The 24761-nt window shown below is 45.3% G+C and overlaps 1 protein-coding gene across 3 annotated transcripts in view; it reads left to right on the top strand.

Annotated features, from left to right (window-relative positions):
* Positions 1-21581, top strand: part of UBE2E3 (ubiquitin conjugating enzyme E2 E3) — a 102236-nt gene extending 80655 nt beyond the window's left edge. For all 3 annotated transcript variants that reach the window (XM_080973055.1, XM_080973054.1, XM_080973053.1), the window contains 3 exons: positions 13208-13340; positions 19772-19919; positions 20822-21581. In XM_080973055.1, the coding sequence (XP_080829181.1) occupies positions 13208-13340; positions 19772-19919; positions 20822-20919 (379 nt within the window). In that variant the 3' untranslated portion in view covers positions 20920-21581. The remainder of the gene's footprint in view (positions 1-13207; positions 13341-19771; positions 19920-20821) is intronic.
* Positions 21582-24761: the final 3180 nt, after the last annotated feature.

Raw genomic sequence — 24761 nt, 5'->3', positions numbered from 1 at the left:
CCAGGAAAACTCTCCTGGCTCCATTGTCATATATCTTTAGGTACCAGGCAAAATCGTTCCTGTTTCGCCAGACCTTTGGCTTTTAGTTATCCATGGCCTCTGTAAGTGGGCGGGGATGTTTTAATGTCGTTTAAAAAAATAGGGTTAGCCTTTAGAGTTTATTTTAAAAATGCAGGTTTTCAAGTATGTTTCTGTTTATTTCATGGAATCATAAAACTGTAGAGTTGGAAAGGGACCACAAGGATCCTCTAGTCCAGCCTTTCTCAACTTGTGGGTCCCCAGATGTTGTTTGACTACAGCTCCCATCACCCCTAGCTAGCAAGGCCAGAGCTCAGGGATGATGGGAGTTGTAGTCCAAGAACATCTGGGGACCCACAGGTTGAGAACCGCTGTTTCTAGTCCGACACCCTGCAATGGAGGGTGCAATGGAGCCCAACGTGGGACTCGAACCCGCAACTCTTAAGATTGAGTCTCATGTTCTACCAGACTGAGCCATTTGTTTGAAATAATTGTAAGTTGTTTTGAGTTGTCGTGGCAAAAGAAAAGCGACTAATAAATTTATTGAGTGGTGGTAATAACAACAGCAGCAGCAAGTGACCAGCATGAAACACATGTTTGCCAGTCCACTTAAGGATGGCTGATTAATTTTAGGAAGTGAGACACTGCAAAGACCATCTATGTCGGCTGCTGCAAACATCTTTTGTCCCCTGTGTGGAACAAGTCAGACTGCATGGCAAGTGTAATGCATAAAGGAGAGCTGCTTGTAGTTTTTGATGATAGCATGTGTGTCTTTCTCATTGCCAGCACATGCTCTGGGAAGGCAAGATTGGCATCAGCTTCCCGGCACAAGCTTTATTTATAGGGTGCCATCTGTGTGCCCGGCACTTTGCAAAGAATGAGAGGACGGGTCCCTGCTCTTGAAGCCGCAGCAGCAGATGGCTTTGTAGGGTGGTGGTGGCCTCAGCAACCACACAAACCAGAGGTCAGGTGAGTGGCGCTGCCACATGGCACTGCCCAGTACTGCCAGAGAAGCTTGGAATCCCCACAGGGGTTGCTAACGTGCAGATATTCCTGCACTGCAGCTCCCATCATCTCTGACCGCTTGCCTTCCTGGCTGAAACTGATGGGAGTTGGAAGGCAACAACTTATTTGCAGGAAGGGATGCAGGCTATCCCCGTACCAGTGCTAGAAACTCAGATATATATGTTCCATTGGCCTTCTCTCAATTTCTTAACTACAGCTAAGAAGGAGATCAAATCCTGACCTTTCCACCGGCCTTCAGTGAATGAGGCCTGCACGCAGCCAGCGACGATCTGTGGATGACTTTGGGGCACTTTCAGTCTCTGCGTCTGAGGCAGGAGCTGGTCAGCAGCCTCTTTGTAGCTGCACAGTTGACATCTGCCCGGATTATTCCCCTTCTGTGGGCCCAGGCAGGTTCTTAGAATGGTAATTGCCGTCAAAGCCTCCAACCTCTTGTCAGGTCACAGGCTGAATTATTCTTTCTTTCTTCTCCCTTTTGTTACCCTAATCCAGTTATTATGTGATAATGAAATGTTCTTGGGTTTTAAGTCTAATTATTAAAGATGAAACACAGCTGACAAGCATTTAATGGAGCTATTGCAAGGTAACCTGTCTGTCGTGGCATGCTTTATATTGCTGATCTCTGCCCCAGTCTACTAGTCAACCCCCAAGATAAGCACCTGGCATTAGATGCCCCTGTCATGTATATGCATGTGTGCGTGCGCATAATACTGAATTTGCGCTGGTCTGTCATCACGCAGGCAACCGAGCGCTCATGCCGACGCAGGGGAGAGGAAGTAAGTAAGTGAGACAGTGAGATTGCTACCAAAGTGAACGTGGGAAACTCCGTTTGCGACCCATGCTGCAGCCACCAGCCTCTTTACCCAGTGCTTCATGTCTTTTTCAACACTGCCTTGCCTGCACAACTCTCCACTGGGCCCATGCAGGACTGGTTCTGGCTGGTTCCTTGAGGTGGCTGCAATATGCTACCTTGTTTTATGATAGTACAGTCATACCTCGGGTTATAGACACTTCAGGTTGCGTTTTTTTCAGGTTATGGACCACCGAAACCCGGAAGTACCGGAATGGGTTACTTTCTGGGTTTCGGCAGTCACACATGCGCAGAAGCGCTAAATCGCGCTATGTGCAGAAGCGCCGAATTGCTACCTGTGCATGCGCAGATGAGCTGCTGCGGGTTGCGAATATGCATCCCGCACGGATCACGTTCGCAACCCGAGCGCCCACTCTAGTTTGTTTCAGCGAGCTTTTAAATGCCACAGAACTCTTCCTTGGCATATTCAGTGCAGGTGGAGCTGTGGTCTAAACCACCGAGCCTCTTGGGCTTGCCGATCAGAAGGTCGGCTGGTTCGAATCCGCTCCATGGGAGTGAGCTCTCATCGCTCTGTCTCAGCTCCTGCCAACCTAGCAGTTCAAAAGCATGCCAGTGCAAGTAGATAAATTGGTACTGCCGCGGCGGGAAGGTAAACGGCGTTTCCGTTCACTCTGGTTTCCGTCACGGTGTCCCGTTGCGCCAGAAGCGGTTTAGTCATGCTGGCCACGTGACCCAGAAAGCTGTCTGTGGACAAACGCTGGCTCCCTCGGCCTGAAAAGCGAGATGAGCGCCGCACCCCATTGTGGCCTTGACTGGACTTAACTGCCAGGGGTCCTTTACCTTTTTATATTCAGCAAAACAATGCAAAATAAAAAGAACTGGGATAGATGCTTCAAAGGATGATTGGGGTGGGGGAGACACCGTTTGCAGTTCAATCAGATTGCAACAGGTGGTTCTGACAGCCACCATAATGGGTGGCATTTAAAAAAGGATTAAGCAGGTTTACAGCTAGATCTGCCTGACTGCTAGCCTTGATCGTTATATAGACTCTCTGCGTTCAGAGGAAGTGTAACCAGATCTGATAGCCAGATGCTGCGGGCAAAAACACATGTGTGCTGTCGCAGTCATATTAATTGGATCCCTTGAGTTGGTGTACTGTAGTGGGTAAGAGTGTCGGGTTAAGAGTTGGGAGAGGTTCAGATCCCCACTGGGTGACCTTGGGCCAGGCTCCGTCTCTCAGCTGTGTTTTGGGATGAACTAGGAAAGGGGAGATAAATGTAACAACTAATATGGATTTGCCTGATTTCTGCATTGATTTTCTGAAGCCTGTTGCACGTCTCCCTCCCGCATGACATCTGCGCTGCGGTGGATATGCACAGTGGGCAGAGCCTTTTCTGTGTTGGCAGCCAGATCACAGTATGCCTACAAAAAGAGTGCAAAAGAATGTGGCAAAAGAAGTTTGCCTGTCCCGATTGCTGCTTGCCTTCCAAATACTTTGCCCTTTCTGTCAGCATTTTAGGTCTGGGGACTCAGCTATACAGCTGCAAATATAAAGTTTTAAGTGCGTTCTCAGTGCATTATACAAATGTGACACTAGATGGCGATGGTGAGCTAATGGCAAATTCAATATATATTTTAAGACTTTTTTTTTAAAAAAAAGCATTTTCACAGCGTTTTAAATTTTGTCTAGATTCAGCCTCGGTCTGTGAACCTCATTTCTGACTTCGTTGCTTTGTGAATGTTTTTAATTGTACTTTCAATGTACTGTCTGCTTTGCGTTTGTTTCTAATGTTTCAATTTTTACCCTGCCTTTTGTACAATTTCTTAATAAAGTGAGTTATAATCCCGCCGACCTGGAATAGCTCAGTTGGTAAAGTACGAGGCTCTTGATCTCAGTGTTGTAGGTTTTTGTACACTTTGGACAAAAGAGTCCTGCATTGCAGGGGGTTGGACTAGATGACCCTTGGGGTCTCTTCGAACTCTGCAATTCTAGGATTTTGTAAAAATAAATAGAAACACAGCAAATCGTGCCCTGCTGGCGAGCTTCCCAAGTGAATCTAGCCAACGGCTGTCCGAAATGGAACCAGATTGATTGTTAAGCTAAACCTAGTAAGGTAACACTTAAGCGCTTAAGGAATTCTGGGATCAGGAGTGGTGTTTGAATAAGAACATTTTACAAAGTGGAAAAATCTTAAGAACTTTACAAGCACACATTACAGTCTTTCTAAATGCTTGGGATATATATATTTATATATAAAACCTACAAGTTTCCTTTGGAAAAAGCCCTCTTGTAACAAGAAACTGTTCTTTCCAGCATGTGCCAATAAGCCACTCAAGCTGCAGCTGTCTTAGTTATATTTCAGAGCACCTGAATCACACCAGCTCAATACAGCCCAGAAACTGGGAACAAACCCTCACACTCTTTTCCAGAGAGAGCTTCTGCAGTTCAGAGTATTTCTGAGACAGCAGTTCCCGAATCCACGCTGTGAAGTTTGACTCGGGAATAAGAGAGTGTAGGAAGATTCTTGTGATCAACCGGGAAAAACCTGACACTTCCACCATTCCGTAGGATGTACACATTTGCTTTTTGAATATCCTGGCCATAGAATAGGGCTTAGCTTTGCCACCCCACCCCTTGCAAATTTACAAGAAGGGCCTGCGACTAAATGTTGCAGCGCTTAATGCTTCTGTTTAGACTCGCAGCCTGCCAGTTCCATGCCTCTTTCCAGGACACTCCATTCCATTCCCAGAGCTATTTTTTATTTGTTATTGATACTTTTTTCTTTTTCTTTTGAAATTCTGCGCCCCTAGGGATTTTGTGCTCGGGGCAACCGACCCTGTGGCCCTGCCCAGGCCACACCACTGACAGCAAGGGACAGGAGAGGTACGGAGGCTGCATTGATTGTTATGGTTTTACGGTTGTCTCCCTAAAAGCAAAGATTGTCCGTATTTTTAGGCATGGATTTTAGGCTTAGCTGCACTCTTTCTCAGCAGAGAGAAAGAGATCATGAAAGAGGCCAAAAATTATTTTTAAAAATCTGCAAAGTAAAGATTTAAGCCTCAGAGTGTATTTGGTTTTCTTAGAATGGCAGTGATTTTCTGCGGCACCTCTCAGTATGATTCATCTTATTCTTTGCATTGGATTGGCACACAATGTCTCCGGTTTCCCATCCCAGCAGGTATTTGCAAGAGAATGGTTCTGTGGGAGATAAGCTTAGTTGCGAAAAGGCATCATTGAGCTGCCTTGAATTAGGAAGCATTTCTATGAACCTGTAAAGGCCTCCCGAAATGGAGAGCAAAAGCAGGGTATAAGTTACACCAATAAAAATCAAATAGGATCCACATGGAGCAGGCCGAGGGACCACATGGGCTTTGCTCACAGAAGCTCCCGGGTTCAGTCCCTGGCATCTCCTGTGGTTGGTCTGGATGTGGCAGCAGGTGATGGAAAAGACCTTTGCATGTGACCCTGAAAAGTCACTGTAGTCAAGGTAGTTGTGATGGCCTGGGATTCGGACTCAGAAGCTGAACCTGAGGAATCCCAACCTGCACAGGAGTCCCCACCTCCAGAACCAGCTGAGCCGGGGCTGGGGCCTGAGCCTGAAGGGTCCTCACCTGTGCTGGATCCTCAGGTGCAGGCACCACCTGAGTCTGCTCTGGCCCCTGAGGGGATGGAGGACCCATTGCCTGCAGGTGCTCCACTCTCAGCCCCGTCAGAGGAAGCTGAGGTTGCCTCTGGGTCCAGTAACCCTTCAGCCTCTCCTGAGCTGCAGAGGCTCAGGGCAGAGAGGCGGAGGGAACTAAGTTCCTGCAGGAGGAGTGTTCTCCTCCAGGCCAGGAGAGTCAAGTAACCTGTGGACCGGGGCCACCCTATGCCTCGGGGCAGATAAAAGCCAACCAGCCCCAGTCCCAGGTTGTGGGAGCAATGTTGTTGCTAGCCTTGTTCCTGCCTGCATCCTGTCCTGCTCTTCTGCCAGAGTTCCTGACCCCACCCGACTTCATGCCTTAGACCCAGCTACAGCTTTGACGGACAGCCTCTATACTGCACCATCGACCTCGGACTGGACTCAGACCTCGCCTCTTGGTTAGCCCCCAAGACCAGCACAGTAGGCAACGCAGGTCTTAGATGGGCAAAGAGCCCAGCCTGACCAGCTCACTGTGTGATGGAATCTGGTGCCGTTTCATTGTTTTTTAAAGGGTTGCAGTTTTCAGACGTTTTGTCTCAAGGGAGCCTTGTCCACATTTGCTTGTCTGTGCTTTGCAGAGGGTTCTGGGGGTACACACCCAGTTCACACAAGGCGCTGACGCGGCCTGCATGCTGTCAGGGAGCCAACAAGGTCGTTCACAGAACAGAGAAAGACAGCGACACGCCGGTCAATTTACAGTTAAGGAAGCAGAACAGAGAACACATGGAGACGCCTAAGGGTTGCTCCTGTCTAGATGAAGCAGTTGCTTGGATGTCCGCCTCCCCCCCCCCCCACTCTCCAACCCTGTGTGTCAGGCCCCTCCCTCTGTCTACAGCGAGCCCCAAGGGACCCTCTCTGTTTCCGTCTGGCTCTCTGCTCTGTGACATGTGGCTTAGGGCCCTCCTATTTACAGGACCACCTCTCCTGGTGTGCCCCGCAGAGGACCTTAAGGTCCATGAATAATCATAGTTTAGAGGTCCCAGGCCCTAAGGAAGTCAGATTATCCTCCACCAGGGCCAGGGCCTTCTCAATGATGGCTCTGACCTGGTGGAATGCTCTGTCCCATGAGACCAGGGCCCTGCAGGATTTAAGCTATTCCGCCTGGCTTTAAATTTGAACATAGCCTGATCTTTTATTCCCCTTCCTTCCCTCCCTCTCCCCTTTTTATGAAGATTACCCGCTCTGGGATCCCACAGCTAATTCTCCCCTGGTCTCCTCGCTGGCCCAAATAGGACTAATTTAGCCAGGTAGCCCTGGTGATCATCTAATGTTTATTGGATGGATTTCCCCCCAAATTGATTTTTGAATTCTGAATTTATTGTTATTCACGTTTTATACTGTATTTTATGCTGTTTTTGTTGTTGCACCAATTAAGTGTTTTACACTTGTTGTTAACTGCCCTGAGCCGGTTTTTTGAACCAGGAAGGGCGGGGTATAAATAAAATTTTGTTGTTGTTGTTGTTGTTGTTGTTGTTGTCTGGGAAGGGAAGGGGTGTTTGCAGGCTTTCAGCAGAGAAGCTGTCAGGGTGGCTCTGTTTTGGAGCTGCCAAGTCTGATTCCTGTGGGCAGGGGCACCTGCCCGTTTCCTCCTCCTCTTCCTCCTCCTCCAAGCTGCCAGCCTACAGCCCTTCCCAGCTTTCCCCCCTCCTCTGGCCGGTTTCCCACCACCAGGAGGCAGGGTCTGAATCTTCTTCCTCTGTGCTTTCCCGGGGGGGGGGGGGGGGTAGGGATGGGCTCTTGTTCAGGCAGCTTCCACCACTCCTCCTCATCCAGCCAGTCCCTGACACATGCATTTTGAGAGTTCACCCCCAGGGCACAAGTCCTACAGCTGTGTATTACTGTGGGAGGTTAAGAATAGTGGGCAGCTGCTCTTTCTAAGGAGGTTTTCCCTTGTTCCCCTTGAAGGACCCATAATAAGCTTTGAGAACCCAAGGGTGCCTCAGACTACAGTTGGGAAGGGCGAGGGGAAACCCTACTTTTGGGGATCAGGAGCTATTTCAGTTTGGATATTTAAATACCTCAATTTTTCCCTGGTTTCCACTACCACAGAAATCACAGTGCAGGTGAAGCAAAAGGTAAAGGACCCCTGGAAGGTTAAGTCCAGTCAAAGGTGACTATGGGGTTGTGGCACTCATCTCGCTTTCAGGCTGAGGGAGCCGGCGTTTGTCCACAGACAGCTTTCCGGGTCATGTGGCCAGCAGGACTAAACCGCTTCTGGTGCAACGGAACACCGTGACGGAAGCCAGAGCTCACGAAAATGCCGTTTACCTTCCCACCGCAGTGGTACCTATTTATCTACTTGCAGTGGAATGCTTTCGAATTGCTAGGTTGGCAGGAGCTGGGGCAGAACAACGGGAGCTCACCCCATTGCAGGGATTCAAACCGCCGACCTTCTGATCGGCAAGCCCAAGAAACTCAGTGGTTTAGACCACAGTGCCACCCACATCCTTTTTCACAGTGCAGTGCAGTGCACTATCACCCTGATCCATCTGAAGACAGGTCTTGTATTAGACAGACGTGTCAGGCTTCTGAAAAATGCCTTCTGCACCTGCCAGGTTAGAATACATGGATTTATTTTTCCCCCCAGTAGACTTTCCCCCTCTAGGAACAACCCTTGTAATTTTAAGTGGCACTAATGGTAATGCAGTAGATGACTGTAAATAGTAACTTAGGAATTATTGCTCTTAGATGTTTGACTATTTAATTGATAGATGCCCTTGTTCTGACTCTTTGAGTGATTACCAGGTAGTCTGGCACACGGCTAGAGGCTGTAACCTTAATTGTGACTGATTAATTTGGTGAAATATGTTGCAAAGTCAATTCAGCTGTTTCGTTAAACTGATTGAATTGCATCCAGCTATTAGAGGTGTTTGAAGGAAAGGTAGCTGACAGATGATATAGGAGCATGAACCTCTGCATTAAGCTATAAAATAGCCATTAAGGAAACCTGTGCCAAAATTGAATTGTTCCACTGAAATTTGACTTCCAAGCTTAATGCTAGTTAAACGATATATGCTTAATGGATGTCAAAGAGTTAATTAGCACACCGGATGGCCTGTGCATGGGTTTTAAATATTTCTACATTTCACCAGCCCCTTTTTTTTTTTTTTTTGGCATTATTGCTTCTGCTGTTTTGTTCTGTTAGCAAACTTAAGAAACGCAGGCAGAATAATTTAACCAAGCGACTTTGGAAATGCATGTGAATTACTTAGGCATTGTGGCCTGTTGTCCCTTCTTCGTCTTAATTCTCCTTGAGTATATTTGAATCACCTCTGTTGTCACGGAGCACAGTTTAAACAACAACTGTTGATTGCTCTGAAATACTACCAGATGTTGTGGTCTTAATATCGTTCGGGTCACAAAAGGATCACCCACTGCTGAACGTACGTGGGATAACAGGGTACAGTGTCCCAGAAGTCATTTTGCAGGAGTTTTGTACCCCAATCTCTTTCCAGATTTAAAGCCTAGATTTCGAGCCGTGGTTCCCAACACGCCCCACAGGGGCCGATTTGAGAATCAGTTATTAACAGTGATATATTTTTTAAATTTTTTTGCAAATGTCCTTTCATTCTTTTATTTTCCTCTTTCATGGATGCCATGTTCTTTGGAAGCTTGTTTAGACCAAGTTAATGGCTTTATAGGCTTCCTCCATGTGAATAGGAGTTCACTTTTTGAATAATAAGAATTATATGTGATGGGGGGCGGAATCAGGATTTTAGAGATGCTTAGATGGGGCATGGCACTGATCTAGAGGTTGGGATGGCAAATCCATGAAAAGGCGTCCAGTTGTCTCTTGCCCTGCCTCCAATAAACATTGTTATGCCGTTCCAACTCCTTTTGTTCCAATCTCACGATCAGCTTAGTTCTTTTCCCAGATAGGTTTCTCTAAATGACTCCTGGAAATAAAACATGTGGGCCTCTTCCTCCAGACATCTTTTTCATGACACCTTCATGGTGATTTATGCTCATGATCCTGCCTTCAATACTATTTTTTTGAGACAGTTGGACTGCTTCATTTCCCTTCAAAACATATCTTGTAACTTGGTGCAGAAATCCCATAACTTTGCTTACCACAAATGTCCATTTTTTGTCCTGCTTTCATTGTGCTATAACCCCTCTGATCAGCAACAGAGTGGGGGGCATTGGGGAAGCTCAGTTGGTTAGAGCATGGTCCTGAATATGCCAAGGTTGCAGGTTCAATCCCCACAAGGGACAGCTGCCTATTCCTGCATTGCAAGGGGCTGGACTAGATGATCCTCAGGGTGCCTTCCAATTCTATGATTCTATGAAATCCGTCACTAATGCATCAGGGCCAGAAAACCTCTGTCCTGGAGGGCCAGTCAGATTTCATACCAGCAGAAGAGTTTATTTGGGAAGGAGGGACTGGTGTAAAAAATCTTGAACAGGGAGCTTCGTAAGACCACCTTGATGCTTCCATATAAAATTTGTGATAAACATTACTTTAGAGGCCTTTTTCTAAAAAAAATGGTTACTTGCTGAAGTCTTTCGGAAACTGTTTTTGAATCAGTGTGAAAAAGAAAGGAAGCAGAACGGACATTTGGCTCTCATAGTATAACTGTACGAATGTAGATGTTCTTACAACGTTAACCTCAAAGTGTATTTGTTGCTTTTTCAGTAACTTTGCAGCCTCCTTTATAAAAATAGTGGTTCCTCTGTCAAAATAGGCTTTTCAGGGGGGTGGGGGAGTTTAGCTTAACAGTGGTATCGTTGCTGCTACATTATTGTAATGCGCTGAGCACTTAAGCCTTAAAATAAGTATTGGGCGGATCCTTTAATAGCTGTCCATATCTATAAAACTGATCAACTATATAATACAGGCACTTGGGAACTAAAATGGCCTTCAAAACTATATTAGATTGTATAATATCCCCCCCCCCGGTGCTTTCACTGTCAGATAATGTGATAGTCTGAGGAATGGCAGTTCCTGACCACCACTCTTCCAGATCTTCGTTCTGGAGGTCAAGGGAGGCTTTTCAGGAAGCGAGTGAACAAATTCAAGAAGCATTTGTAGTATTTTAGGACCCGAGGGAAACTACTTGGAACTGACTGTATGGCAAAACTGCAAGAACAGTGTGGGATCAAGCAAAAAAAAAACCCATTCTTTTAATTCTTTTAAGCTGTGGCTGGATGGTTTCGTAGGAGCCGATTGAAACTAAATCCTTCAAAGATAGAGGTCCTATGGCTGGGTCGGGATGGCATGGGGATGAGGGACCAACTCCCTTCTCTTGCGGGGGCCCAATTAGTGCCATTGCCTTCCGTTAAGAGTTTGGGTGTAATCCTTGATGCCTCCCTTTCCATGGAGGCGCAAGTTACAGCAACAGCCAAGGCGACATTTTTCCACCTTCGCCGCTTCAAGCAGTTGGTCCCTTACCTTTCCCGCCCCGACCTGGCCACAGTGATCCATGCGACGATCACCTCCAGGCTTGACTACTGTAATTCGCTCTACACGGGGCTGTCCTTGAAGCTGTCCCAGAAACTCCAGCGGGTGCAGAATGCTGCAGCGAGGCTCCTCACGGGGTCTCTGCCATGGGAGCATATTCACCCAGTGCTTTTCAAGCTGCACTGGCTCCCGGTGGAGTACGGGGTCAGATTTAAGGTGCTGCTTTTGACCTTTAAAGCCCTTCACGGCCTAGGACCCTCGTACCTACGGGACCGCCTCTCCCGGTATGCCCCACGGAGAGCCTCAAGATCCATAAATAGCAACACCCTAGTGGTCCCAGGCCCTAAGGAAGTTAGATTGGCTTCAACCAGAGCCAGGGCCTTTTCAACACTGGCTCCGGCCTGGTGGAACGCTCTGCCTCAAGAGACCAGGGCCCTGCCGGATCTGATTTCTTTCAGCAGGGCCTGCAAGACAGAGTTGTTCCGCCTGGCCTTTGGCTTGGAGCCAATTTGACTCCCTCCCTCTCTTTCTTTTTTCTTTTCCTTCTCCTCCTGCGATGAGGCTACATTTTAATATTTTAATGTTTCAATATTTTAATGTTGTATTTTTAATTTTGTTTTTAAGTTGTAATAATTTAACTTGTTTTTATTATTGCTTGTAAGCCGCTCTGAGCCCGGCCTTGGCTGGGGAGGGCGGGGTATAAATAAAAATTATTATTATTATTATTATTATTATTATTATTATTTTTATTAATGTCTGCATTGGTTACCTCGGAGCAGGACTGGGGAACCCTTGGTCTGTTAGATCTGGTTGGACTCAGAACTCCCAGGGATGATGTTGAGTTGGAGTCCAGTATCAATTGGAGGGCCACTGGCTCCCCATCGCTGCCTTGGAGCCCTAATTTACAGCCGAGAGCCATTCAAAGGGAGGTTTTTTGCCGTTCAGTTGTGTCTGGTTTGCACCTTTTGGCACAGGTTTAGGCAAGTTGACTTAAAAGCAAGTACTGCTGTGTTTCGTGGAGTTTGCTCTCAGGCAGATGGTTATAGGATTGTAGTCTTACTGGACCAGAGCAGATGGGTAGCCGTGTTGGTCTGCCATAGTCGAAATAAAAAAATTCCTTCCTGTAGCACCTTAAAGACCAACTAAGTTAGTTCTTGGTATAAGCTTTCGTGTGCATGCACACTTCTTCAGATACACTGAAACAGAAGTTGCCAGATCCTTCTATATATTGAGAAGGTGGGGAGGGGTATTACTTAGAAGGGTGGTGGGAATCGGAGATTGGCAGATAGCTGAGATGAGCCTGTTGACGACTCTTAACGACTGTAATAGGTCTTACAGGAAAAGGCAAGGGGTGAGAAGGTGAGAAATGGCTTAGTCATGTATAATGAGATAAGAATCCGATGTCTCTGTTCAGACCAGGTCTCTCCATTGTTTTAAGTTTGGTAATGAGTTGTAATTCAGCAGCTTCTCTTTCCAGTCTATTTCTGAAATTCCTTTGTAGTAAAACAGCTACTTTGAGATCTTGTATAGAATGTCCTGGGAGATTGAAGTGTTCTCCTACTGGTTTCTCTGTTTTGTGATTCTTGATGTCAGATTTATGTCCGTTTATTCTTTGGCGTAAGGTTTGGCCTGTTTGTCCAATATAGAGAGCTGAAGGACACTGTTGGCATTTGATGGCATACACAATGTTAGACGATGAGCAATTAAATAGTCCCGAGATGGTATGTGTGATGTTGTTGGGGCCAGTAATGGTGTTGTCCGGGTGTATGTTGCTGCCACATACAAGTGACTCTCTCTCTTAGCCGAACAGGCTTTGTAGGATTGTGCAAATAAGTTGGGATAAGCCCATGCACGCTGCCGCGAGCTCCTTGAAGAAAAGGTTGGATATAAATGGTGAGGGGTGGATGAATGGGTTTAAGCAGGCCTAACCCCTCCCTGTGTTGGATTGTAGTCCTTTGTGTTTTAAGGCATTCCCTCTTCCTCCCAGCTTTCTTTCATGAATGCCCCACGCACCGGAAAGAGCAGCAGACCAAAAGGCTACAGAGCTAAATATCATAAAAGACAAAGATGGGTTTTGTGTTTGAAAACATTGACAGAAGCACAGTTGACGCGTCGTTCCTTCGTTCATGGCACACTCATACAAAAGCTCCACACCAATGACAACAGATGTCATTGACGAGGATTTAAGGATGAAATGAGTAATGACTGTCAATGCCCAGGAACTCTCCAGATCACTTTCTGTTTATCTCCCTCTCTCTTTTATTTCAACAGTGCTGGGCCTAAAGGCGATAACATTTACGAGTGGAGATCTACTATCCTCGGTCCCCCGGGTTCTGTGTATGAAGGTGGTGTCTTCTTTCTGGATATCACGTTTTCATCCGATTATCCATTTAAACCACCAAAGGTAAGCATTTGTGGCTCTCTGTATTTTTATATGCGGCTTCTCCATCCTTGAATGTATCTGTATCTCCATTCTTCACATTTGTACCAGTGCTCATGAGACACTTGCACATTTGACTATCGAGGAAAGAGAAGACTCCGCAGCTCTGAAGTTTCAAGTGTAGCCCAAGATCTCAAATAAACCGGTGACCGTGCCAAGCTGTACAATATGCAGCCCAAGAATCCACATTTAACTTGCACTTGATGTGTTGCAGAACTTACAACTCAGGGTTGGAAATTTCCTGAGGTGGGGGGAAATGAATTTTGTTAGTGTGCCAGTAGCTATTAATCTCCCTCCATCCCCCTTAGATAGTTTAGGGAATATTTATGGTTGTGATTCCATTCCCTCTCACACATGCAGGAAAACATTCCTAAATGGCCAATAATATCCTCTTAGTTTCCCCTTTCCTACCAGCCTTTGATCAGGTGAGTGTACTGCCTAGTGTTCTAGAGTCGCTGGGAAACTTGGGTCTCCGGCTGTTTTTTTGTTTTGTTTTGTTTTTTAAAATTTATTTTTATTCAATTTCCAATACAAGATTTAAACATACATTTTCAATCTTATCACAAATACATAATTTTGACTTCCTTCAGCTCATCCGCGAATCTTCCGTTTTCTAATCTTCTATCCGCAATTCTAAATTTAACATTGCCTTTTATTTTAAATAAACCTATTCCCTTATTCCCTTTTTTACAGTGTTTCTAGTATTATTTCTTCACAAAGCTTCCTGTAAACCCACAAACGTTATTTGCGTATCACAAATGCTTTTCATATAGTCCACAAATTTGCTCCAGTCCTTGGTAAACTTGTGATCTCGTCGGTTTCGGATCCTTCCTGTTAGTTTATCTAATTCTGTGTAGTCCATTAATTTCATTCTCCATTCTTCTATCGATGGTAATTCTTCCTGCTTCCATTTTTGGGCCAGTAGTATTCTTGCTGCTGATACTGCATATAAAAATAATTTATGGTCCTTTCTATTTATTTCATTTCCAACCATTCCTAACAAAAAAGCTTCTGGTTTTTTAGGGTCTCCGGCTGTTTTGGACTACAATTCCCATCATCCCTGACCACTGGTCTTGCCAGCTAGGGATGATGGGAGCTGTCGTCCAGAAACAGCCGGAGACCCAAGTTTGAGAAACACCGGTCTAAACCTCCGTGTTTCGGCTGCCTCAAACTGAAACAGAAAATTAACCATTGCAAGGAAACACTTGCTTTATTAGAGCGATGTGAGTTAAGTACACAAAGCAGGGAAATTCTGAGATGAAATGAAGTGTAACAGTCAGCTTGAACTAAACTAACTTTGTGCTCCTGTCCGGTCTCTGTGGCCATCATACGTAATGGCAAGGTAAGTTTATTAGCATAATAAACCATGCTGTGCACATAGTCCAATTGCGTCTACTTCATTCTTTTCCTGACGCAGGCAGGTAAGTAAAGCAGGAAGGGGACAGCTTAGTGTTAGGTCTGAACCCTGGGATCATAGTTTGCTCCACTCCAAGATATGATCAGTAAGTCAACACCAGGCCATGGCTTAGGGCAGGCAAGCAATAGTGGTTTGTTAAGGCAAAACAAACTGCAATGCTGGGTTCGGCTGTAGCATTAAGTTATATGCTTTCTGGTTTGTTTCCCCACTCTCTCCAGGGGAGGAGCGATCAGGCTTCACGTGCAAGTATGGTTTATTAAACCAAGAGCCTCGGCCTCATGTGAGAATGGAGTCAAACTCTTGGTTTAGCAAGCTAAAGGGCAGCTTCAGCAACTGAAGTTAGTGACCATACCTCTCAACTGAACTGATTCAGTCGGGACATCCCGTTTTGGGGGGCCGTGCTCTTGAGAGGACAGTGCCCAAAAACACATGTTTTGCCACAGCCCCAAAACATGCGGGGTGCAATCTTGCGCCTGTGACGCACATCCTGGTTTTCTGCAGTGACCCGTTGGAGGGCATTCAGTGACTTGTGTCAGTCATTATCGTTTTCTGCATAAGCAACATTGTAAGACCACTTGACCCGATTACAGAGATTTTGATAAGTGCCCTTAAACGTATAAGGAGGGTGTTGAAAGCCAGTTCTTACCTTTAGGCAGTTTAACTTAAAACTGAAAGTAACTCTAACATGCTTCAATCTTGACCACAATTCGTTGGCACTTAGCTGGCATTCATGTGACCTGAACAGAAAAGTACCAGTGTGAATAGACTCGAAAGTACCCATGAATTAGGAAAACCCAAACGAAGCAATTCGCAAACTGACAGGTTGAGGACAATATGATATTTCCTGAAATCTTGTATAGTCCCTTATGTCCCACTGATTCCAGTAGTATTTAAGGGTTTATGACATGTACGCTGAATTGTAAAGTTGTTTATTAATCTCAAATAATGTACTTTTGATTATGGAGAACTGCTTGACTTCCACCCATATTTCTGGTAACTGTTGTCAAAATCTGTCATAATTGTTTCGCTTCTGCAATAAGGCGGGTTAAATCACTTGGAAGAGCAAGGTCTAACGAATGGAACCTTCTATTTCAAGAACTACATCTTGATATTAATTATCTGAAATAATTTTTTTTGAAAAGGAATACTGGTCTTAATGCTCTTCTGCCAAATGAAAATTAGGGCCAAACTACATATAATTAATGGGGCGCGGGTGGCGCTGTGGGTTAAACCACAGAGGCTAGGACTTGCCAATCAGAAGGTCGGCGGTTTGAATCCCCGCGATGGGGTGAGCTCCCGTTGCTCGGTCCCTGCTCCTGCCAACCTAGCAGTTCGAAAGCATGTCAAAGTACAAGTAGATAAATAGGTACCGCTCCAGTGGGAAGGTAAATGACGTTTCCGTGCGCTGCTCTGGTTCTCCAGAAGCAGCTTAGTCATGCTGGCCACATGACCCGGAAGCTGTACGCCGGCTCCCTTGGTCAATAAAGGGAGATGAGCGCCGCAACCCCAGAGTCTGTCATGACTGGACCTAATGGTCAGGCGTCCTTTTACCTTTACCTTTACATATAATAATGCTTGAATAGCTCTACACTCTCTACTTTTTGAGAAATGGCTATTGCCTGTTCCAAGTTGGAAACCCAGCTTAGGTGCAAGGAGGGGGGGCAGGGGACCCAATATGGATTATGCCCCCCCCAGAAGATGCTTGTCCCCTCCTCCAACCCTGTGCATAAGGACAGAGCTACAAGACTAAAGTTGTGTGTATTTGAGTCTTCAGTGTTGGAATCAATTACCATTTGCAAAACAATGTTTATGCTAGTGATTTGTTTGTCTAACCCTGTTTCTTTAGGGGGGGCTGGGAATATGGAAAACACGGCACACAAAATTGTCCCAAGTGTAATTTCATGTGCTCACTCATATCGTATAGATATTTATGCCAGCATAAATGTTTGTTTAAAAAATTGCAGCTGCGTAGCAGATGTTTGATGAAGAAGATTCAGAAATCTGCTGTTGTACAAATAAGACAAAATGTTAGGTTTGTGAAGCTGGTTAATCTGCTGAAGACATGCTGCAAAAATCAAGGGACCTAGATCCCAACTCCTCACCTCTGCTCCCCCTGCCATTTCGTGCCTCATCTAACAAGTTGTATATTCTGGCTGAGATCCAAAGAGCTATTTTTGACATACCCAAGAGACTGGGTATCCCCAGTGGGCTGTTGGATTTAAAAACCAAGCAAAAAACCCTCCCCACACAAGCTTGCTTTTGAAAGTTCCCAGATAGTTTGCCATGCAGCATGGAGTGCTACTGGGGTTTTTTTGGAGGGGGGGGATGGGATCCCAAACCCAAAGGCCCCTTTTGATGTGATTCTGCCATCATTTCTTGCTTGTGAACTTCCAAAAAAATGAGGAAACAGGATGGTAAATTAGAGAGGTCTTTGGTCTGATCCTGCAGAGGGTAGCCTGTGTGTGGAACAAATTGTGCATTTATCCGGATCGTGTATGGTAGATCTTTTCTCTGACCATCTGTCCCCACGTGGCCTAGCAAAGGGAGGAAATGAAATCTGTCCTCACAGTTCTGCAAAAGCCAAAGAGCCTGGTCTTGAATTTGGAACAGAACAAAGTTGCTCAGAGTTATGCATTTTTATTTATTTTTTACAAAGCACCGCCCTCTGCAAAAAGAAAAAGGAAAAAAGCATTGAAAGGACTGCTGTTTTGGTTTGTTTGTTTCCTCTAGCATGCGGTGCCATTAAGAGTTTGGATTACCCTTTGCGCCATAAAGTATTCCTTCTGTAACTAATGCATTTCAACTCTGCGCGGGGTTTGTACAGAATGTTAAAGTCAATTAAAGCAGAATGATGACACAAATTAGAGCGTGGTGTGCCTCACACATAATGATGCCGTCTAATGGGGAAACGTAAGTGTTTTTCAAGTCCTTTGATGGCGAGCAGCTCCCTGTTCCATCCGTGAAAATCTCCCATGGGAATGTTAATGCTGGACAGATCATGTGATAGTTTTAGACTATCCAAGTTCAATAGAATAGTCCCCATGCACATGCAAACCTGTGTGTTAGTGTGTGTGTGAGAGAGATCTCCTGTTCCAAAGTATTGTGTTCATTTCATTTCTAGATCACTCTAGGGAAATTTGGAAATATCTAGTTGTCCTTCAGAGCCCACGACAAGCCCCTATGTTGGCCTGATTCATAGACTATGGTTGGGGGCCGTGTATTCCTTCCTCGCTCCTCTGCTCTCCATCCAAGTTGGTGCCCATCACTGCATACTGTGGTTGTGAATCCCAAAGTTTAACCATGTGCTGCACGAAGCTCAGTCGGTAGAGCATGCGTAGGCAAACTAAGGCCCGGGGGCCAGATCCGGCCCAATTGCCTTCTAAGTCCAACCCGTGAGCAGTCCGGGAATCAGTGTGTTTTTACATGAGTAGAATGTGTCCTTATATTTAAAATACATCTCCGGGTTATTTGTGGGGCCTGCCTGGTGTTTTCACATGAGGAGAATGTGTGCTTTTATTTAAAATGCATCTCTGGGTTATTTGTGGGGCCTGCCTGGTGTTTTTACATGAGTAGAATGTGTCCTTTTATTTAAAATGCATCTCTGGGTTATTTGTGGGGCATAGGAATCCGTTCATTTTCCCCCTTCAAAATACAGTCCGGCCCCCCACAAGGTCTGAGGGACAGTGGACCGGACCCCTGCTGAAAAAGTTTGCTGATCCCTGCAGTAGAGCATGAGACTCTCAGGGTAATCTCAGGGTAGTTGGTTTGAGCCCCATATTGGGCAAAATATTCCTGAATTTCAGGGGGTTGGACTAGATGACTCTTGGGAACCCTTCCAACACTACAGTCCTATGATTCTACCTTTTGTCCGCCCTGAATCTTCCAATGTTCTTGCCCCCTGGCAGGCACACCTAAGCTTAGTTGGCCCTTTCAGCCCTGATGGTCCTAGCCTTCTGGAGAGCTTGACACTGGACACTGATGTCCAGCTCTGAGGACCTTCTGGTGGTTCCCTCACTGCAAGAGAGCCTTCTCAGTAGTGGTGCCCTCCCATCAGATTTCAAGGAAATAAACAACTGAAAATCTGACTTTTAGAAGACACCCGAAGGCAGCCCTGTATCAGGAATTTTTTTAAGTCTGACGTTTTACAATTTCTTTATATATGCTGTAAGCTGCCCAGAGTGGCTGGGGAAACCAAGCTAGATGGGTGGGATACAAATAATAAAATATTATTATTATTACAGTGGTAACCTTGGAAGTTGAACGTTCTGGCTTCTGGGATATCTGCGCAGCCTGCATTCACTCCATAAGACGCACACACATTTCCCCTTACTTTTTAGAAGGGAAAAAGTGAGTCTTATAGAGCAAAAAATACGGTACTTAAATTTCCCCTAACAAATTAAATGGACTGGCTTAGTTGCACACAGGCTCCTCAACCCATTTCTCCCCAAACCCCAGACTCCTCTGCAGCAATCAAACAGCAAATTTATATAACTTTATATCTCTCTCTGATGTTTTGGCCTTAACATGCACTAAAATGGAACGGAGCTAGTCATCTGAGCACTAGTTTTGTCTATCTCCCAGGCACAGAAGGACAATACAAAATAAATTTCCCTATGTTGTTGTGGTTGTGGTTTCAAAGTGGGATTTCAAAATGCTGTGTGCATGCCTGCCGGGGAGGGGAGGGTGAACCGCAATAAAGCTTTTAACATTGAGATCTACATGGCAAACATGAGTCAAGACAGCTGCTTGAAAAGTGGCAGTGGCGGGGAACCACTTTTCAGATGAGCCTTACAGAATGAGCAGCAGCAACAAAAAGTAAAATGAAATGAAAGGTGTCTATAGAAAAAAATTCTCCCACAGAGGGTGAATAATTCAAGGCTGGTTTCAAAAAGCTGGCAACAAGCTGTGCATGAAGAGGGTGTAATGATTCTCTCCCCCCCCCCCCCGCAATCTCCCCCCCCCCCACTTCTACCTCTAGGTTACGTTTCGCACTAGGATCTATCACTGCAACATCAACAGTCAAGGAGTCATCTGTCTGGATATTCTGAAAGACAACTGGAGCCCTGCTTTAACTATTTCAAAGGTCTTGCTGTCTATTTGTTCTCTCTTGACAGACTGCAATCCTGGTAAGGCAATGGTTTGTTTTGTTTTGTTTATTTTTTTGAAAGGACAGGAATTACTAATTGGGTAGTAAGCAGAGTCAAAACAATTCCTACCCTCAGCTGTAAAAAAAAAAAAGGGGGGGGGAGATTGTTCAAAGTACATTGACTGTGTAAACAATTACATAAATGTGGGATCAGACCGGGATGAGATAAATTCAGGTTGAAAAGATGGGTTGTTTTCCTTTTACACAGGGTGGCCTGGAAACGGATCCTCTTTGTTCAGGTTGTGTTTAAACCTCTGAATACCTGGACTTTGAAGTAGAATTGGCCACGGATTCAGACTTTGCATTCAGTTTAATGGCAGAATGCACTGTCAGCGCTCCCAGTTTGCTCAAGATTAAATCACAAAATCTGCTAAGCCCTTGAGATACCTTCCCATGTACAAAGTTCTAGGCTTGTCCAGCTCTAACATACTTTAAAAAGGTGGAATAAGAAAGACTGCTATGGATTATTGCCATGTGTTGCCAACCATTTTGGACCAGAGGGCACATTTTGAATGTTGAGAGAGTGCTGGGGGCACCATTCACAAAATCGCAGTTTGAAATGTTCAGGGGAAGGGGAGAGTTTTGAGAGAGAAAAGGAAGACATTGTTGGAGAACCAAACCACCAAAAAAAAAAAAATTGCTTCGTGTCCACAAGTGTCCGCATTCTCTTTCCGGCTGACGTTTAGGTCAAGCACCTTGTCTTTTGAACAATGCTTCCTTGAGGAGGTTCTGCCACGCAGCTTAGGTTGGAAACAAGTGTGGCGAAATGAACTATTGTGATGCTGATGTGTCTCTGATCTTGACACGCCGTCTCCCTCCCTCTCCTCCCATTTCTTCCCTTGTCGTCCCCCCCCCCTTTCCCCATGCACCCAACTCTTGCAGCTGATCCTCTGGTAGGAAGCATAGCTACTCAGTACCTGACCAACAGAGCCGAGCATGACAGGATAGCCAGGCAGTGGACCAAGAGATACGCAACATAAGCCACGCCCCGACGGCTTGGTGTGCGGCGCCAAGGTGCACGGAGGCAGCCCCTGCAGTGTGCAACCGATCTTTATAGCCTTTACAATACGGACTTCTGTGTATATGTTATACTGATTCTACTCTCTGCTTTTATCCTTTCAAAGACGGAGATATCGCTTTCCCTTGACCCTTAACCCCTCCCCTCCCCAACCACGAGAAACAGAAAGGAAAAGGTAAACGCTATCCAGAGTAGAACTTTGTAGCTGTAGATTAGTTATGTTTAAAACGCCTACTTGCAAGTCTTGCTTCTTTGGGATATCAAAATGTATTTTGTGATGTAACTAAGGATACCGTTCCTGAAGTCAACCAAATATTATAGTGCATTTTAGCCTAATTCATTATCTGTATGAAGTTATTAAAGGTAGCTGTAGATTACTAGGAAATTACGTCATTTGTATTAAGCCCAGATCTATTTCCGATATGTGGTACATGCTGTTGTGAAAACTGTTTTAAACTTCTACCTTCGTCGGTTTGTAATGAAAGGGTTTCCCCTCCCCTCTTTTTTTTTCTTTTTTCTTTTCCTTTCACCCCCCTTTCCCTCCCATCGCCACCACCTTGTAGCTCAGAAGAGAGCATCCACTGTATCATCTCAAACACAAATAAACATGTTCCCCCCAAGGAATAGTTTCTTTGTTTTCATATTTGAAGCTAAAAATCTAAAGCATACTGAAGCAGGCTAGAATGTAGGGCTGTTTAGAGACGGACGCCCACAGTGCCCCCACCCACAGGCAGAAAGCCAGCATGAGGGGAAAAGGAAAAACCTGAGCATAAGATCTATTGCTCTTGTCTAGACTTGTAGTTTGCCTCTGACTGGTGCTCCTGAGGGACAAACTTCATGCTGAACCTTCTGCTATTCTAGTTCTCTGCATGCTAAGTCTTAAGCACCAGCAATATCTTAGGCCTGGGAGAATGGATAGATCCCATCATCATCATCATCCCACAACCACCTGGAGCCATCATAAGTCACTCCCCACCCCCCAGGATCTTACATTTATTTATTTTGTATTGTTCTTTTTTTTTACTTGTCAGTAGCCATGAAAGGTAAATGCATCCAAAATCAGAGATGCAAGTATTTGAAAGAAATGAATGGTAAGCAGCAAGAGGGGCAAAGTGGGGTGGGGTCAGAATTAGGGCATGTTAAAAGGTGGGATAACCCTTTCCTCTCCTGCCACAGTCCTGATGAAAATCCATGTATGTGCTCATACACACACACACACACACACACCTGTAAACTGCTATCAGCCCTGGGATAGAAGTTCCCCACAGACTTGGAGCTTTGACGGCGCCATTGCTGGGACCACAGCAAGGGAGGAAAAGGTTAAACCACCTCTCTCCATGGTCCTGATTGAAATCCTCCCCCTCCTATTGTGCCTGCTTTTCACCATTTTAATAACTTGCATGCAAGTGCAAATCACACGCCTACTGTTTTGGTTTGGCCCTCCATTGTATTTAAAGGACGGACAGACCTGCTGAGGAGCAATTGATGCTTAATATATGGCGATGCCCGTGCAAATGGGTTTGCTGCGTTGGATGGATGCAGACCGCTACCGTGTGCTCACGTAAGCACCTGGTATCGCCTGGGCAAATGTCTAGGGGACTCTTAGCCACAGTTCTTCCACGGATCAGAAGTTAGAGAGCAATACGATTCTTCTCTCCCCTTGGCCAAACAAATATACACAACAAGTTTATCAAGCGGCTACATGCATTCCATATTATGAATGGGTTATATTGGTAAATAATCATCTGCAGTCTTCCTTTATTGATAGGGCCAATAGCAGGGTACAAATGTTGGTTGGGGCAGGGCAGTTGTGTGCCTTGCTACTTCATAGCAAATCCTCGAGCAACCCACCTAATAATGTGGTTTCCTCATGGATATTTTTTTACAGTTTGTTCTCTTCCTCCCCTCCCTCTAATTTACCATAAACGAGCTAGCTTTTGCAAGTCAAAATGGAAAGGTTTTCAAATTGGTGGGCTTAATTCCCTGCCCCGCCCCCAATAAATGGCGCTGTGGATTTTGCTGAGATTATAACTTGTATCAGATTGCAGGCAGTTCTGTGGTTTAGACAGAGGTGTAAAATTGCAGTTTATCTAATCATGTTAAACTCTCTTCCAAAGCAGCTTGGCTGCATGCTGTGTATACCCGCTTTTCTCAAAGTGGAATGAACAGTGAGCTGTTAAATCAGAAACTAGAACATTAATATTAATAATGACAATAGTGGAGGCAAATGCACTTTTATAAGGGAAACATAGGTTCTAATTAACTAGTCGTTCTGAGTACAACCCGAAAGGACGGTCTCCTGCACAAGCCCCAGTGAAATTAATGGAATCTCTCCAAAGTCGTGTTTTTGCACAATTTCCACTCAGGAGATTGCTCAGGAGAATCTCCCGGTAGAAGGTACCCTTTGCAACTAAGGCCTGATTCATACATGACTTTGCAGCTTAATTTTCTACCCCCAATCTGCTCTGTTCCTTCCATGTTAAGTAGTATATGCTGTGGATGTTTAGATCAGCTTCCTGTGTCACGTTCCACCATCTTTGTTAGGGTGACTGGCACTCATAGAATCGTAGAACTGTCGAGCTGGAAGGGACCCTGAGGATCATCTAGTCCAACCCCCTGCAATGCAGGAATATGCAGCTGTCCCATATGGGGTTCGAACCTGCAACCTTGACGTTATCAGTATCATGCACTAACCAACTGAGCTGTCCAGCTGGAAATGATGCATGCAATAAAAATATCTACATTTCACCCAATGCAAGCCGTAAACTCATCAGAACAATGTATGAATCGAGTCTTAGACACAGGCATGAAATTCTTGCAACTTGTTCGGTGGCGATTACTTTCTCTTTTTATGTTCTCTGTGGTGGTGACGAAGGGTTGCTTCCAGTTGATATCCCTCTGCGGGTAGAAAGACTCATTGATCCAGCAGGGCCTTCTGTCAGCTGAGCAGATATCAAAGAGCTCTTGGGCAATGGCCAGCCTCCCCTATAGTCCAGCCTCCCAAAATCCACCCTGGAGGCTTGGAGTACCCTTTGGAACATCAAGTGAGAGTGGAAATCCCTGAAGACCAACTCAATCCCGGAAGGCTCCACTAGATCAAAGGGCCCTCTGTCAGCAGAGGGGTGCCAACTGGATGCAGCCCATAGCTTAGAGACAGAAAGACCTTAACTGCTTTCTTATGACTAATTTGCTATCTGTAATCCTCGCCCACCAGATCTGCTGTGCATTTTTGGAAGTTTCGGAGCGCCTCCTCCATTTAAAAGTTCTGTGCTTTGCATTTATTGGAAATTGCATTTCAGTATTTGCAATTATCTAAGTATTGTCAGAATGCAGAGGCTTAAACATGTTGCAGGTTCATGCCTGTAAAACTTTTGATCTCCGTGTCTGACATCACCAGACCCATGTTCCTTAATTCTCTATATTTACATATTCTGAAACAAGTTTACCTCTCAACCGAAGGCCGTTTTCACTTGCCGTTTGAGAGGGGTTTGTTAACAGCTCAGGTTCGATTTCAGAACCTGATGCAAGAGTCATTGTAAAATTTGGGTTCTGTCTGGTCTGGCAGAGGCGAACAGACTGTTCTGTACTACGTTTCTCACTATATTCTAGTCCTCACTGAGGTGGCCAGGCTGTTTCTGGGATGTGCCACCTCGGAACTGCAGATAGAGAAGAGACTCATGATTTGAACGATACACAAAAGTTCCCTCTACATAGAAAACTAAATGTTGGAGGGCAGGATTTTAGCCTAGCTATATCCCTGGCATGCTAGATTTCTGTGTACATGGAAGTATTCAGTCTCCATTG

Source organism: Podarcis pityusensis, assembly GCF_964106645.2.
Source record: "Podarcis pityusensis genome assembly, chromosome: 1".
Taxonomy (NCBI): Eukaryota; Metazoa; Chordata; class Lepidosauria; order Squamata; family Lacertidae; genus Podarcis; species Podarcis pityusensis.
This window is presented reverse-complemented; position numbering and strand designations above follow the sequence as displayed.